The sequence below is a fragment of the Pistacia vera genome, unplaced genomic scaffold (assembly GCF_008641045.1).
Source record: "Pistacia vera cultivar Batoury unplaced genomic scaffold, PisVer_v2 Contig642, whole genome shotgun sequence".
In the NCBI taxonomy this organism is placed as follows: domain Eukaryota; kingdom Viridiplantae; phylum Streptophyta; class Magnoliopsida; order Sapindales; family Anacardiaceae; genus Pistacia; species Pistacia vera.
Window position 1 is genome coordinate 205,931 of NW_022196493.1, and position 17,836 is coordinate 223,766.

General features: G+C 32.3%; 2 protein-coding genes across 2 annotated transcripts; one reads left to right on the plus strand and one right to left on the minus strand.

Moving 5' to 3' along the window:
• Positions 1 to 10,361: 10,361 nt before the first annotated feature.
• On the plus strand, positions 10,362 to 13,943 carry LOC116111537 (probable LRR receptor-like serine/threonine-protein kinase At1g12460). The gene is made up of 3 exons (XM_031397711.1): positions 10,362 to 10,484; positions 10,826 to 12,199; positions 12,289 to 13,943. The coding sequence occupies exons 2-3, from the start codon at positions 11,055 to 11,057 to the stop codon at positions 13,769 to 13,771; spliced, it is 2,628 nt and encodes an 875-aa protein (XP_031253571.1). The 5' UTR covers positions 10,362 to 10,484; positions 10,826 to 11,054; the 3' UTR covers positions 13,772 to 13,943.
• A 368-nt stretch (positions 13,944 to 14,311) lies between these two features.
• On the minus strand, positions 14,312 to 17,836 carry LOC116111534 (probable aminotransferase ACS10). The gene is made up of 4 exons (XM_031397709.1): positions 17,158 to 17,836; positions 16,806 to 16,946; positions 15,506 to 15,666; positions 14,312 to 15,410 (listed from the first exon to the last, which is right to left on the minus strand). Exons 1-4 carry the CDS (start codon positions 17,659 to 17,661, stop codon positions 14,555 to 14,557), a joined length of 1,662 nt encoding a protein of 553 aa, XP_031253569.1. The 5' UTR covers positions 17,662 to 17,836; the 3' UTR covers positions 14,312 to 14,554.

Consider the following 17,836-nt stretch of genomic DNA (forward strand, 5'->3'; position numbering starts at 1 on the left):
TTTATTTTATTATAATTTTTATATTTAAAAAATTGTAAAGATATTGTTTCAAAAAAAAAAATATCAAATATTGATTATAATAGAAATTTTGTTATTGTTTTTTTTTTTTTTTTAAATCGGTTTTTATGTTTAAAGATTGCTGAGAATCGTTATATGATTGCCATTTAGGATGTCTTAATTGGTCCCCGTATTGTGCTTATTGGTTTGATAAATAAAGATGATAGATGATAATAGTATGCAGTACAGATTTTCACATTCTCTTTTAATTTGATAAAATGCAAGTGATGGAAGATTGAAATTGTCAGTTTGTAATTCAGCAGGAATTGAATTAATTGAATTAATACATAGAAGTTGAAAGTCTCCCCAACTTATGAGTGGTTTTGACACAAATAAATTAATTAATTGAAAAACGAAATAATACTGAACATTTTAGTGATACGAATATATTCCATTTTCAAAGCAAAAGAAGTTGAACACTTTTCTTACAACAATTTGTACATAATAATTAATTGAAATAACATTTTCCCTTCTTAAAATTAGTAGTTCTTATGGAATATAACCATTGCCTTGAGGTCCAAAGTTAATCTTTCACTATTAAAAAGGCTGCCAGCACCATGAATGAGCAAAATAAAATAAAATAAAACTTGTCATCCTTCTCATCCAACACAAACTTATTGCCACAAACACAAACTATTATGTACAAAGTCCACAAAAACATGTATAACCTATCTAAGTGTAAGTTTGCAATTTTGATAATAAATATGCTATTGATAAACACTTTGCATATAACATTGTTTTAAGACAAGAAAACAAAATAAATGGAAATTTTTTTTTTAAAATTTCATACTGTGTCTACCAAAAAAGAAGTGTTCATTAAATTATTCAATGTCACCCCCATCAATGCTCACTGTGACCACACATGCCAAAGTGGCTGCATATAAGGAATCAAAACTGAATCAATTTACTTCAGAAATAAATCAGTAATAATATGAAATTTATAAACAAACAATGGTTTAAAGTAAGCACCTGTGAGTGGGGCAATGGCTGGCTACACTTGGAATGACCATTCGTTGCTCAACAGGTGGTGTATAGGTTGTTGTTGTAGTGAAACAATTCTTAGTCAAGCACTAAAAAGATGGAAACTGTAGTTCCAAGCTCCATTTATATCAAAACGATAAGAGAAACAGGATCATTGATTCCCAAAGGCTTGATGACTTAGTTCGTCATCAAGTCAAGAGGTTAGTCAATAGCCAAATATGAATATGAATCCAAGAATTTGTCAAACATCCGCATATGTTTTAATCCAAACTAGTTCTATGCAAAAGTTCACTAAAAACTTAAAAATTTCTATTGAAAAACTCTTTCAACAGAGTTGAGTTTATACTAAAGAAAATAATGGTTACTAAATTTAGTCTGGTTGCATAAAAGCACCAGAAAAAAAAATTCACATGCATTAGACATTAGAAAACTTAAAGAGTAAGTGTTTTAAGATTACACTAAGTTGGCACATAAATCATCAAATTTTACTCTATAAAGAAAAGTTACCTTTCGAATAGTCTCTACTTTCCATCAGTTAGCTGCTGGGTTTGAGAACTAACATTTTCTATGATAAAAAAAAAAAAAAAAAAAAAAAAAAACAATTAAAAGGATGTTCCTCATTCCATCACACTCACACACACACACATAAACACATATGATATGCTAAATTGACAAAGTAAGAGAAAGTTGTGCAATTCTTGGAAGCTAATACATTGTGCAGTAGCTAAAACATATCATATCCAATTGATGAGACTATGGACAAAACCATACCATTATGTGTGTACCATATCAATCTATAACTCACATGGAAATATATGTAATGTATGAAAAATAATACCAGACATTGACGAGTTAGAATGCCATCACCAATAACCATGCTGTTCCCAAAAGCACTACTAGTAGATAGAAGTTACTCACTCCTCATTGACTTACGTTTCATCTAGTTTTCTAGCACAACTCTTGTGTATACAAAGGGTAAATCTCACAAACAAACATCTAAGTTCACTGCCTTGTCTAACATATCATAAAAAATAATGAGAGAAACAAAAAAGAATGAAACCTGTTAAATCATTCACAATGGCTTCAAAAACAACCTCATCAACCTACAGGAAATCCCAATTCAATTAATCACAAAAAATCAAACACCCCATCAAATTTCCAAAAACATTTGAATTCTTCACACAAACATACCCGCCTAGCAAGGCCAAGGTAACAGATCAAAATCTTGAAATAGACATCTTAAACCTCATAACATGCCCTAACTCTTCTTCCTCCACAGAAACAACCTATTCAACTCGAGAAACAACCTCTCGAAGATGACACTGAACTCCAAAACTTCTCTCTGAAACATCACACATGACTTGACTTCCCACAAACTGCCTACTAACACCTTGTTGACAAATTCCCACTTAAACCCATCTCTCAACACCCTCCAAACCCGGACTGAACCAATCCCACATATGCCATATAACCAATCTGAAAAAAGACAATTTTGGATATTCTGAAAAAAAAAACAACTGTAGACGTTTAGTTCTCATGTCATTTTAAGGAACATATAAAAAAAAATCAATATTTAAATCTAAGTCATTGAATTATACAAAGAAATGAATCATTCAACACATATAGAATAAGTTTAAGTTCAATTGTGAGTAAACTTATTCACTACTTAATTAAAAAACTTTTAAAATTTAAATCCAACCCATTAAGTTATACAATGAAATGGAATCTTTAAGAAATGGATTAAAAGGTATAAAATAGTAATGTAGAATTATGTGTTAACTGTAGAATAAACAGTATTTATATTAGCTTCTGGTATCATCATTCAGTGGGAACAATAAACTATGAATCTTTTATTGATTTTATTGATAATAGAACTGTTTATATATATAGTTCTATTTTTTTCCTTAAGGAATACCAAGTTTCTTTTCTTCGGCAATAATCAAGGATTCATGTTTCCATAAATCGAATATTACATGTATGGTTGAGCCTATTATTTCTAACAAAGCATTCATTATATCTCTGTTCATCACTCTAGCAGTGTTGAGTTTGTCCAACGTGACTTTAAGGTTTTGTAGAATACCTTCCAGTTCAGGCGAACCATCTGACGTTGCTGCTTGACCTGCTAAAAATCAAAAAATGGAGATGTAAAAGTAGATATGTAGAAGGAATATAAGAGTAATCAGTTGATGTTATTTACCGCACACTTCTGTTTGTTTGGATTTTAGATTGACAATAGTTGGTCTTTTGTCTTCCATTTGTTAATGGTATCTGTGTGAAATGAAAGAAATATTTGAAGGTGTATGGATTGTTGAATTCTCTACTCTTTTATAGTTTTAGATGTCATTAAGTAACATTATATGATAATTACTGATTACAACAACTGTTCGTGTTATGTTCAATGTAATTGGATTATTGCTAATTCATATGACTTTTGATATTTTTTAGTAAGTGTTTGCATGTTATTAGTTATGGTTATTTTGATTTATATGTTTTATTGTTATTGGATGAGTTTAAAATTTTCAGATTTATTAGGGATGGGCATGGGGTCGGGGACCACTATCTCCGGCCCCGGCCCGAAAGCCCGAGGGGATTCCCCGATTCCGGCCCGATGCCCGTTCGGGGAATTCGGGGAATCCCCGAAAAAAGCCCGTTCCCCAAACGGGGAATTTGGGGAATCCCCGAATTCCCCGTTTGGGTTTTTTTTTTTTTTTCCTTAATTTATACTTTTATTATTATTTTCTCCCAATTATATATACCAACCAAAAAAGAAATTAAATATATAATATACATATTAAACATAAAGACCATATCATAAAAAAAAAAAATAAGTCTATAATGTATATATTAAATATAAAAACCATCATACTAAAGTAACACAATTATAATTTGTTATTGTATAATGTATAATTGGTTTTCAAATAGTAAAATTATTATAGGTATATATGATTGATTTTCAATTATTAAAATTAAAATTGATATATATATATATATATAATATACGGGCGGGGACGGGGCGGGGCAAAGCCAATCCCGGGCCCGGCTCCTCCCCCAATTTCGGGGGTAATTTTAGGCCCGAGCCTAGCCCGAATCCCGAAAAATTCGGGGAAAATCCATCCCGTTCGGGGCGGGGCGGGGCGGATCTTTGCAAGGCTGGGCTATGTGCCCATCCCTAAGATTTATATTAAATGTTAAATGATAATACGTTTTATAAAAAACATTTAATTGAATGTGAAGGGGTAAAGATATATTAATATTAATAATAATTAATTGAATGTGAAGGGGTACAAAAATATTAATATTAATTAATAATAAGAATTAATATGCATGAATGAACGTTGAATATTAATGAATTAATAAAGTGTATTATTGAATTTCATGAATGTTGACAAGATATGTTGATCTTTATTAAATTAAAGAGGAATGTGAAAATAATAATAATAAGAAATCTAAAATTAGAAAATGTAAGAGTTCCCTTTTGATTATTTCAGATTGATTGGAATCAACAAAAGAAAATAGAAAAGCAAAGAAAGATAGAATTGAGATAATATCTAGATCCATCTATTTAATTGATATTAGATGTATGAAGATACATATACATTGTAGATTGATCTTCTATCATTTGTATCTTTCTAGTACAATAATAAAAAGATAGTATGGTCGAAAGATTCATATAATCAATAAATATTAACATTAGCATTGAATAAAATAAAATACTTGGTACAATTCAGATAAATCATGTAACAAACTGTTAATATTAACATATATATGATTCAAAGTAAGAGTCATTTAATTGATACAACGTATCTTTTCACATTCATGAAATTCAAAATAATACCCTATCAATCCATTAATATCACATTCATTCATGAATATTAATTAATATTAATATTTTGTCCCTTTCACATTCAATTAAATATTATATTAAAAATTTTTACCCCTTCACATTCAATTAAACAAAAACAATGAATAAACTAAATTCATCAAACAAAAACATAATCATGCATATTAATTATTATTATTAATTAATTTTAATAATAATATATTTGTACCCCTTCACATTCAGTTAATTATACTAATATTAATATCTTTACCCCTTCACATTCAATTAAACAAAAACAATGAATTAAACAAATCTAGAATAAAAACGTATAATCATAAAACTAAATTTTAATTATAAAACATATAATCATAAAACATTTAAGTGAATGTGAAGTGTATTTATCTAATTAAACACATCCAACAAACATTGAATGTATCTTTGTTATAGATATCTGTTATTAATAATACCAAAGCTTAAACCAATAACATGGACAATTCTGAGATCCTATGTGGCAATCAAATATCAAGTGCTTCAGAATTATATAGATATAAACAATGAATCAGACTAAATTCATCAAACAAAACATATAATCATGCATATTATTATTATTATTAATTAATTTTAAATTAATATATGTACCCCTTCACATTCAGTTAATTATACTAATATTAGATATCTTTACCCCTTCTTCCTTGCTTCTTGCCACCCAACTAATTCACTTTGGAAAGTCAATCTAAAATTGCCCCATTTTCCCCGTTGACCCTCAGTGAATTACCGATCCATTTGTATTCCTCTCATGTTTGAATTAAAAAACAGAAAAATTTATGACCGTTAAATTGTGAGCACAAAAATATGCATTTAATAGTTTGTTATGTCATGATTTAATCAATACAATTAAATTATTATTTTGAATGGTTACTCATGGTAACTGAAAGGTTGAAGTTGAAAGCATTATAATATAAACAGTTCAAAGTGTTTATGGGGTGCAGTTTGTTAGGTTATTTTTGTTTGAAATTAATTCCGTTATTGCTATAATTAGTTAATATAGTTGTCCATTTTATAGTACAATTCTTGGTTATTATATTGTTTAGTATATACATTTAATATTGTATGATATAGTATCAAAGTGTTTATGGGGATAGAGTCTGTTATACTATTGTTATTTACAGGCTTTCGATTATTTACTTATTTTGTACGCATCGTATAATATCTCTGTTCACTGGGTTTCTTAGACTTTTTAGTTTCTTAAAGTTGATGTTGAAAGCATAATGATATTAATAGTTCAAAGTGTTATGGAGTTGAGTTTGTTACGTCATTTTTTGTTTATAGGTTTCTAATTATTTACTTGTCTTCTAATTACAATATAATATTTCTGTTGATAGGGTTTCTTAGGGTTCTTAGAAATAAAGCAACGATGGCTAGATTCATTAATAAATATCAAATGCTAACGTTATAATGCATTGTCTTACAACAATTATTTAATTTTCAATAAAAAATTGATTTACCTCATTTGTGGAAATTTTATCTCCTTATTGCATTTAATACAGTAGAAATTGCTATTGTTCATATTAGGAATTTTCTTCTTACAAACACTGCAAGATAAGTAACACCAACCAAATCTGCCATTGACTCCAATGATTTTTGCCTTTATTGTATATTCTGTAATCCTATCCCAGTTATACCACGTAAGGCTGGTAAGATATTTCAAAGATACTCTATTTTGAAACATCTCCTCCTCAACCGATATCTCATTTAGCTTTCTCTTTTGCAATTTAACAACTGGAATATTTTCATTACTGCAAATCGTACAACAAATGAGACATAAATTATATAATTATTTCTTAAATTATTTGCAGAAAAGGTTGCTAAAACACGCACTTTCTCTGCAAAAGATGGACCTCGTCAATTTGTAGATTGATATAGATTCTTGATGCCGAAGTACTATTAAGATATATCTTACCTGTACATTTAAAATCACGAATTATTAAACCATAAATTTCTATCCGATATCAAAAGCCTAAAATACCTTGAAACTCTTTAATGTTTGTTGATGGGATAATTATGACAACTGATTTGTCATCTCCTATTAGCAAGCTCTCATCAATTTTTTTTTGAAATTTCCTCCCATAATGAAACTCTAAATGTCTCCCTGAAAATACATCAATGTAAGATAATCAAATTGTACCACATTATTACGATATTCAAAAAAGAACTTACTGTTCAATTTGCAAAATGATATCTTGTTTATAACTGTTTGTTGATACGATTTTTTCGATCTCACCTACTCCATTCAAAATACCTATAACATCTGTAAACCATTTACTGTATTTAGAATTACAGTAGATAATATAGATGTACAACATGAATAGTAATAAAAGGTTTACGTGATAACAAAGATCTGTCATTTTTTCTATTTTGCAGATCATTGATACCAGCAAATTGAAATTTAAACTCTGGAATAGCAACTGTTACTTCCTTGATCTCCTCGATGGAAGTATTCATGAGTAATTGTAAACGATAAGCACCTTCAACAGGCTTGTAAGTAGTAGCACATGGTATGACCTTCACATTTTTAATCAAATATATATGGCCTTCACGAATTTGGTTCTTAAATTTCACAACTCTATTTTTTGGTATAGTCCCATGCATCACATCATGCTATAAAATAATTACAAATAAAAAAGGTTAACGAACTTACACAATTTCCAATGTTGGTAAAATTTATAATTTAACAAAAATATATAATACCTCTTCATCAATAAAATCATATCAAGACTAATCAGCTGTTGTCCCTTCTGAAATTAAAACATTCCACAATCTAAAAACCCTGACAATCAATATCCACATCTTGCATTGATTAATAACTTTAAACAAAGTATTGAAACTGTCATAATATCCTGCAAAGATATTAATCCAAAGACATGTGATATTTCAATGTATTTTGTTATGTTTATATAGAACAACAAAATGTGAAAAGGCATAGAAGGACTGTTTCTCGTAAATAGTTATTTATTGAACATTTAGTGCATAGTTTCCACTAAATTGATGTGATAATGAAGGGTTGATGAATTTATCATGTTCAGATTAAATTACATAGTATAATATCAATAGTTAAGAGATTGATAAATGTTAATTTAGTAAATATATTTAAATATTGGAACAACAAATGGAAAAGGCAAATAGAAGAGCTGTTTCTCGTAAATAGTTACATTATTGACATATTAGTGCATAGTTTCCACTAATTGTTGTGATAACTGAAGGGTTGATGAATATTATCATGTTAGATTAAATGTACAATGTAGAATATCAATAGTTAGAGATTGTGATAAATAGTTACATTTAGTGAATATCTTTAAAATATTATTTTGAGAAATTATTACTGGTAATTGAAACCATGACTATTATAGCAAGCCCAATAAACAACAAACACGTGGACACTTAAACACATCCTACATGCGATCATTTATCAATCCTACGTGGCGTCAAAGAAGCAGTCTGCTTCACATTATATTAATATATATATATATATATTATATAATATATATATATATATATATTATATATATATATATATATATATATATATATATATATATATATTTATAAGATCTTCACACATATAGAATAAGTTTAAGTTCAATTGTTGAGAAACTTATTCACTACTTAATTAAAAAACTTTTAAAATTTAAATCCAACCCATTAAGTTATACAATGAAATGGAATCTTTAAGAAATAGATTAAAAGGTGTAAAATAGTAATGTAGAATTATGCGTTAACTGTAGAATAAGCAATATTTATATTAGCTTCTAGTATCATCATTTAATGGGAACAATAAACTGTGAATCTTTTATTGATTTTATTGATAATAGAACTATTTATATATATAGTTCTATTTTTTTCCTTAAGGAATACCAAGTTCCTTTTCTTTGGCAATAATCAGGGATTCACGTTTCCGTAAATCGAATATTACATGTATGGTTGAGCCTGTTATTGCTAACAAAGCATTCATTATATCGCTGTTCATCACTCTGGCAGTGTTGAGTTTGTCCAGCGTGACTTTAAGGTTTTGTAGAATACCTTCCAGTTCAGGCAAACCATTTGACGTTGCTGCTTGACCTGCTAAAAAAAAAAAAATGGAGATGTAAAAGTAGATATGTAGAAGGAATATAAGAGTAATCAGTTGATGTTATTTACCGCACGCTTTTGTTTGTTTGGATTTTGGATTGACAATAGTTTGTCTTTTGTCTTCCATTTGTTAATGGTATCTGTGTGAAATGAAAAAAATATTTGAAGGTGTATGGATTGTTGAATTCTCTACTCTTATATAGCTTTAGATGTCATTAAGTAATATTATATGATAATTAATGATTACAACAACTGTTCCTGTTATATTCAATATAATTGGATTATTGCTAATTAATATGACTTTTGATATTTTTTAGTAAGTGTTTGCATGCTATTGATTATGATTATTTTGATTTAAATGTTTTATTATTATTGGATGAGTTTAAAATTTTTGGATTTATATTAAATATTAAATGATAATACGTTTTATAAAAAAAACATTTTTCGATATTATGTTTGATATTTTTGTTTAATTGAATATGAAGGGATAAAGATATATTAATATTAATAATAATTAATTGAATGTGAAGGGGTACAAAAATATTAAGATTAATTAATAATAATAATTAATATGTATAAATGAACGTTGAATATTAATGGATTAATAAAATGTATTATTGAATTTCATGAATGTGAAAAGATATGTTGTATCTTTATCAAATTAAAAGAGGAATGTGAATGATTTGTATTGAATACATGTAAATAATTTCTATTATAACAATCTCTTAATATTCATAGAACTCAATAACACACAAGTGAATCATTTGTAATTTATCAAATTAAAAAAAGAATGTGAAAGATCTCAAATTAAAATTTGTATTGAATACATTAATTGAATTCATGTAAATGATCTCTATTATAATAAGCCTAATAAATAGTAAATACGTGAATCAATTAATAATATCCTATATGACAATCATATATATCAATCTTATGTAAAACAGAAAAAGAGTATGCTTCGAGATTATATAAATATAGAGATTGTTAGATTGATTATTGGTTATTTTGATCTAAAATATTGAAATTCCATCCATTAAGATCTATGACTGCGTCTGCGTCTTAAAGCACACCACAGTGAGACGTTGACGTTGGCAGTGGAGACCATTTAATATTTGCATTAAAAGCATTTATTGTGGGCCAGCAGAGCAACCAACAACATTTACCTTCACATTGACATACGTTAAGATGATCGGCAAATCAACGGTCCTTAAATAGTCTTACTCTTACCTTTAGATGGACATCCCTCAAGTAAGTTTAATATTTTATATTTAAAGAAAGAAAACAGCAATACTAGGGTCTCCATCGAAACGGATAGAAGAAGAAAGTTGAACAACTCAGTCAGCAAAACAAAACTACTCTTCTTCTTCTTCTTCCTCTTCCTCTTGCTTATTGTAATAATTAATAATGAATGTGTATGTGAGAGAGGTAGTGGCTTGGTTGTTGGGTTGAGAGAATAAATGCTCAACTCCAGTCCAGACAACCACACAGACCCTACATGAAGGTCAGTGAACATTACCCTTAACCCTTTCTTTATTCATCATTTTCTTATCAATCTTTTTAACAGGGAGAGAGAAAATCCACATGCACGTGCTTTTATCTTCTGTTTTTGTTGGTAACAATAACATCTCATTACTTATTTAATTTCTTCACCTGCTCCCTTTCCAGCAAAGCTTCCTCCATTTTCATTTCATTTACTTCCCATAACCCTTTCATAATTCCCTTCTACTTTTCCACTTGGCCCCCGGAAAACTAATTAAAATTGTTAACTTCCCAGATCCTTCTTTTTCAGCCTTGACTTGGTGATCATGCTAACAAGCAAAATTCATTTATTTCCATGTACAGCTAAGAGGCTATTGTTGACGCTAATGCGTTCAAATTGTAGTACAATAAGGTCATGAAATGCTGCTCTTTGATGAGGATAATGATACTGTGTTTCATTTTACTACATTCTTATCATTATCTTCCAAGTGGAGTATCATCATCAATTGAAGTCAGGTTGGTAGATCTTCTTTCTATCGGATTCAATAATTCATAATGCCAAACGGCTAGATCCATTTCACAATTTTCGAGCATGACAAGTATCCACCTATTTCTCATTTTTACTTGTCTCACAATCACTATAGTTTCACCAGCAACTGAAAAGGAAATCTTGCTACAGTTCAAGGGGAACATCACAAATGATCCTTTTAACGCCTTGTCTTCATGGGTCTCAAGTGGCAATCCTTGTGAAAATTTCAAGGGTGTGATTTGTAATCCAGATGGTTTTGTGGACAAGATTGTGTTGTGGAACACTAGCCTTGCTGGAGTTTTATCTCCAGTCTTGTCTGGTTTAAAGCATCTGCGGGTCTTGACATTGTTTGGTAATCAATTTTCAGGTAATATTCCTCAAGAGTATGTTCAAATACAAACATTGTGGAAGATCAATGTGAGTTCTAATGCACTTTCTGGATCAATCCCTGAATTTATCGGTGACTTACCAAATATAAGACTTCTGGATTTGTCTAGGAATGGTTATAGTGGACGTATTCCTTTTGATTTGTTTAAGTTTTGTAATAAGACCAAGTTTGTCTCTTTGTCTCACAACAATCTTTCTGGTCCAATTCCTGTGTCTATTGCCAATTGTACTTATCTTGAAGGGTTTGATTTCTCTTTCAACAATCTTAGTGGTGAATTGCCTTCTCAAGTTTGCAATATCCCGGTATTAGATTTTATATCTTTGAGAGGCAATGTGTTAATGGGGAGTGTTCAAGAGCAAATATCAAAGTGCCAGAGCATCAAGTATTTGGATCTAAGCAGCAATATGTTTACTGGGTTGGCTCCATTTGGAGCTCTTGAACAGAAGAATATCAGTTACTTCAATGTGTCACATAATGGCTTTCGAGGGGAAATTCCAGAGGTTGGAACTTGTGGTGAGGGAATGGAAGTTTTGGATTCTTCATGGAATGAGTTAAATGGTGAAATTCCAATGAGCATTACAAATTGTAGAAACCTTAAGGTTATAGACTTGGGTTTTAATAGGCTGACTGGATCTATTCCAATTGGGATTACCAATCTGGAGAAACTTTTGGTGATCAGATTGGGCAATAATTCCATAGATGGAACAATCCCACCAAAGTTAGGGAGCATTGAGTTCCTTCAGGTTTTGGATTTGCACAATCTCAACCTTGTTGGTGAAGTTCCGGATGATTTAGGCAATTGCTGGCTTCTTCGTTCGCTGTGAGTTCAACCCCTATCTTGATATATTCTAGACGTTAAGCAATGTTTATTTTAATAAATGCTGAGAAACTTCTAATATGTTATTGCAGGGATGTTTCTGGTAATGCTTTAGAGGGAGACATTCCTCAAACCTTATATAACATGACATATTTACAAATCCTTGATTTACATCAAAACCACCTTAATGGAAGCATTCCATCTAGTCTAGGAAACTTGTCCAATCTCCAAATTCTCGATCTGTCACAAAATTCACTTTTTGGGCCAATCCCTGTTTCCCTTGGAAATTTGATGAATATAACATATTTTAGCCTTTCTTTTAACAATCTCTCGGGAGCTATTCCTTCAACTATACAGCATTTTGGTGCATTCGCATTTTCCAACAACCCTGGACTCTGTGGTGCGCCTCTGGAGACATCTTGCTCAGGAAGTCGTAATGGCACAACTTCAACATCAAAGAAACCCAAGGTTCTTAGTGTTTCTGCTATTGTTGCAATTGTTGCTGCAGCAGTTATCCTTACTGGGGTTTGTGTGGTGTCCATCATGAACATCAAGGCACGCAAGAGTAGAAGAGATAATGAAACTATTGTTGTTGAGAGCACACCTCTCGCTTCAACAGATTCAAGTGTTATAATTGGGAAGTTGGTTCTCTTCAGCAAGAGTTTGCCTTCAAAGTATGAAGATTGGCAGGCAGGCATCAAAGCGTTGCTTGACAAGGAGTGCCTAATAGGTGGTGGCTCAATTGGATCAGTGTATAAAGCCACTTTCGAAGGAGGGATTTCAATTGCAGTTAAGAAGCTTGAGACTATAGGAAGGATTAGAAACCAAGAAGAATTTGAGCTTGAAATTGGACGGTTAGGTAACTTACGACACTCCAATTTGGTTCCCTTTCAAGGTTATTATTGGTCCTCATCAAATAAGCTAGTTCTGTCTGAATTTGTTCCAAATGGGAATCTGTATGATAATCTACACGGGCTTAATTATCCAGGCACCAGTACTGGTGTAGGCAATAGTGAATTGCACTGGTCTAGGAGGTTTCAGATTGCTGTTGGGACTGCAAGAGCACTTGCTTACCTTCACCATGATTGTAGGCCTCCAATACTTCATCTCAACATCAAGTCCACTAACATACTCTTAGATGAAAACTATGAGGCTAAGTTGTCTGATTATGGATTAGGAAAATTTCTCCCCATCTTGGACAATTATGGTTTAACCAAATTTCACAATGCAGTTGGGTATGTAGCACCGGAGTTGGCTCAAAGTTACAGGTTGAGTGAGAAATGTGATGTTTACAGTTTTGGAGTGATTCTTTTGGAGCTGGTTACAGGGAGGAAACCAGTGGAGAGTCCCAGTGCAAATGCGGTGGTGGTTTTATGTGAATATGCCAGAGAGTTGTTTGAGAGTGGCTCTGCTTCGGCATGTTTTGATACAAGTTTGCGAGGTTTTGCAGAGAATGAATTGATTCAGGTTATGAAATTGGGGCTAATTTGTACATCAGAAGTTCCTTCAAGAAGACCAAGCATGGCTGAAGTAGTTCAATTTCTTGAGTCCATCAGAAATGGACTGGAACCATAGTGTGATTAATGAAAATGGAGGGTTTATTGAACCACTTCTAGAGTCAAATTAACAGTTTATTTTTGTTGCAAGATCAAAGAATAGTCTAGGTGGAAGGGGATTGAGAGGTGGGAAGAGGAAAATGAAAATCATTCTTTTGTATTCATTTTGGGATTAGCATTAATCAATTGTTGCTGACATTTATAATTTTCAATAAAATGATTCATTTATTGTATGTTATTTGCTGGCAATTGATTCTTGTTTAACTTTTGGAACATAGAACATCAAGTATGATGAGTAAAAAGTTAAACCTCAGGTGAGTGCTTTGCCTCCTGTAAAAGAACATAATCTAATGCTGTAATTCGTTTCAATATAACCACAGCAAGAAACAACGGCAAAGAGAGCTAGAGTGTGATTTGTTTGTAATTTCATAGAGCATTTGGGCCACTATTATTATCCAAAGATGGGGACAAACGCATGGAATGTCAAATAATAGCGGGCATGGAAAATAAAATAAATTAATTTAATGAACATTGTTTCCCCTTCCCCTTCCCCTTCCTGTCTATTTTCCCTTCGAAGCAGTGAATAGCTAAGTCTTTTGCTGACTTGACAAATGATGGAAGATCATTCAGTATGCTTGCAACATCAAGGATCATTTAGTGATGTGTAAATTTTTTAAGCCATCACAACTCCTACCCAACTTTAATCAATTTGCACATGTTAAGCCTGAAGATGGCTAGTTCCAACTAATATGGCTGCAATTCTGTATGTCATTTAACACTGAAATAATAATCCAATTGCATTTCAACTTTGAAATTTACAGGTTTCAGAAATTCTTCGTATTCGTTCCATAACTACAGGGATATCTTTTTCAGTCAACAATGTAAAACAGAAACAGAACCATCCTGGTTCAATACAGTGACAACAAGATCCAGGAATTACATTGAGCTTAGCCACATTCAACAACTTATCCCAAAGTTCGAACTCCCCTTTCTCACTGTAAGAGCTGATTAACCCACTCATGTCAGCCCAACAGTAGAAACCCCCATTACTCTTTGTGCACTCAATGCCCAACTTTTTCAACCCTCCCGCAAACTCAACATACATTCTTCCAAGTCTCTCCCTATTAATCTTCACTAACTTCTCAACAAATTTTGCATCTGAAAGCATTGAGACTACCAAATGCTGAGTTGGTGCTGAAACAGACGAGAATCTAGCCATTTTTTTAGTAGCAGCCAGAACATTCTCATTGTAGGAGTGGATAACTCCCATCCTAAAACCTGGAAGAGATAGGTCTTTTGATAGAGCATATACCATATGAACTCTGTCCCGGTCAAGGTCTTCTACATCAATAATATCAGCCATGCTCACAAATTCTTCACTTCCATAAGTGGACCCAGCTAGTAATTCATTAGAGACAACATGGATCTTCTTCTCCCTAGCAAAGTCCAGGAGGCTGTAAAGTGTATCCCGGTTAAATAGATTGCCAACAGGATTTGTGGGGTTTGATATTATAATACCACGAACTCTGATACCACGCTTCCTTGCCTGGTTGAAAGCTCGATCTAGAGCAGTAATACTTACACTGAAGTTGTCGGCACTGCGGCAGGGAACAGGAATTATCTCCACCCCAGTTCGCCATTTTACATCCCTATCAAGACTGCATATATAGTTTAAAACTTCAGTTCTCACACAGGGTCGTAAAATTACTGAATTATATACCGCTGAAACTGAAACATGGGGATCCATAATTACCCAGGGTGATATGGCGTTGGAACAAGAAATGCATTCCCACTGTCTGCTAGGCAGAAGCTGAGTATCTCTATTGCAGGAATTGCACCAGCTGTTAATACTATTTGTGAAGGATTGAAGGAAATTTCTTTTTCCATGACTTGTGACATAAACCCTGCAACAGCCTGCAGGATTAGTGTGATTAGTGAAAATCCACTAATGAATGTAGTTTACGAGAAAAAATAAAACATATTTCATCCACAAACAAAATTGATAATCTATGGAAGTGAGACTCTGTGATCGCAGAAGCCTTGAACTTTCAAATGCCAATTCCATGAAAGAAAAAGCATGATATCTGAATTTTATCTGAAATTTATAACTAGCAACTGAACTCTGAATACTAGCAACCTCGTGAGATATTTCAGATCCAAGGCAAAAGGTTCATCACCAGACAGAAATCAAAGCCGATCCAAAATGATGACAAAATTTTGTAACTGCTAAAATTAAATTGATATGCAATTAGTGGTAGTATTCTAAATATTTATCATTTATATTAAAAAAAAAAAAAAAAAAACTAAATATTTATCATTTATATTAAAAAAAAAAAAAAAAAAAAGCATGAACAATCAACAGCAACATAAAATATAAAGGCACTGCCACAGAACTGAGGTAATGTTAAGCCTGCTTTTCAATCATCGGATCACTTCCATTATTTTGTTGGGGTGTGATTGATGGTTGATAACGAACAATGCACCTTAGCTGGTTCCAAAACATAATAAAATTAAAAGCAGATCTGTAATTACATATTACTGTCATTTATTCATCAAAAGTGAACTTTTCAATCACTTAGAATTAAGTTCCACGAAATGAAAATTTTAATCCTTTCATTAAGTTTCATAAATCTTACAACTGATGATGAAACTAATTCAAATTTGAGGTAACACCAAAAAAAATTTTAATCCAAGGGCAATCCCATTGCAGTTATACTAAATGATGAACTACAAACTGTTCATCTTGACAAGCCCTAAATTGGTTGAGACCTTCTTATGACACTGTTCCGTGATTATTTATAAATGATCAAAAAGGATCCCCTAAATTTATGGGGAAGGTTGCCAATTACGACACCATGCCTCTAAGAATATAAATCCATTTCGTCATAATAGCTTAAAATTTCCAGAAACCAACGTATAAACTCCAGCAAGCAGGCCAATATGAACCGAAATTGGAAGGAAGAATAACACACCACCACACATACAAAGCTAGTTAGACTCCGTCATTCAAAACAAGAAAAGGATAATTTACAGAAAATGAAATTATGAATTACCACTTTCAACTCCATCAGTCCATCAAAAGCCTGGTAACTAGCAATCCCACTACTATTGGACTCCTCACAATTTGCTACTCCACCCACTAACGCCTCTCTTGCATTCTGGTCAAGCCAATCCTCAACCAAATCCAATGACAACTACACCAACCAAACGCTCAAACCCATCACCACAGCCATTATTGAAGTTACAAAAACAGCTTACTCTAATAATTTAAGTTGAAAAAAAAAAAAAAAAACAATTTTTTTCATGTAGAAGCTGAAATTTTGACAATACCATATTATTCTTTGAAGAGTATCATTTACTTAACAAAATAAATAAATAAATGTATTAAAAAAAAAAAAAACCAACCTTGTTTTCAGCCAAACCAAGCTGAATAATCCCACCCGAATTACCAACTTCATGATACGGGTCATCCTCAACTCGCTTTAAGCCCAAATAAAACGGTGACTCACCGCTCTTGAGAATCGAACTGACCCGACTCGACACAGAAACGGGTCCACCAGTATTTCGCGGCGACAACAGAGACCGAGACAGAGACCGCGGGAACCCAGAAAGCTCTGTCAACTTCCCTGCCGAATTAGATGGCGACGTATTAGGAGAACCCGTTCTCGGCGGCGGAGAAGAAGAATTCGGGTCTTTGGGGTCACCTGGGTCATTACGGAATCGTTTGAGATAGAGCTGGAGAAAGTAAAAGAGCGCGCAGGGGATTACAGAGCCTAAAAACAGACCTCCTCTCCCTTGAACCACTCCTTGTAAGGGTACTATCACTCTCATGGCGGTTCCTCCACCGCTACTATTAGTAGGAGAAGTTGAATTGGATAGTTTGTGGGGTCGGGGTAGGGTTCGGGTCATTATGCGAAGAGCAGTGGAGTCATGCTCGCCGGAAATGAAAAAGAAAAAAGATCGCGGGAGAAAGGGAATACAAAAGGAGTGGCGTGTGTAGCGTTTTCAAGTGTTTTTATTTTGTGCGCCGTTGGTTCCTTCCTTCTTTGATGGAAAGATTAGATTTAGTTGTTGGGATTTTTAT

What these genes read in the sequence shown, in the direction of transcription:
- LOC116111537 (XM_031397711.1), top strand. Translation starts at nt 11,055, where the DNA reads ATGACAAGTATCCACCTATTTCTCATTTTTACTTGTCTCACAATCACT. An exon ending in TGCTGGCTTCTTCGTTCGCT is followed by an intron (nt 12,200 to 12,288) that starts GTGAGTTCAACC and finishes ATGTTATTGCAG; the next exon opens with GGATGTTTCTGGTAATGCTT.
- LOC116111534 (XM_031397709.1), bottom strand. Translation starts at nt 17,661, where the DNA reads ATGACCCGAACCCTACCCCGACCCCACAAACTATCCAATTCAACTTCT. An exon ending in TTGGTTTGGCTGAAAACAAG is followed by an intron (nt 16,947 to 17,157) that starts GTTGGTTTTTTT and finishes TGGTTGGTGTAG; the next exon opens with TTGTCATTGGATTTGGTTGA. An exon ending in CCAACGCCATATCACCCTGG is followed by an intron (nt 15,411 to 15,505) that starts GTAATTATGGAT and finishes CTATATATGCAG; the next exon opens with TCTTGATAGGGATGTAAAAT.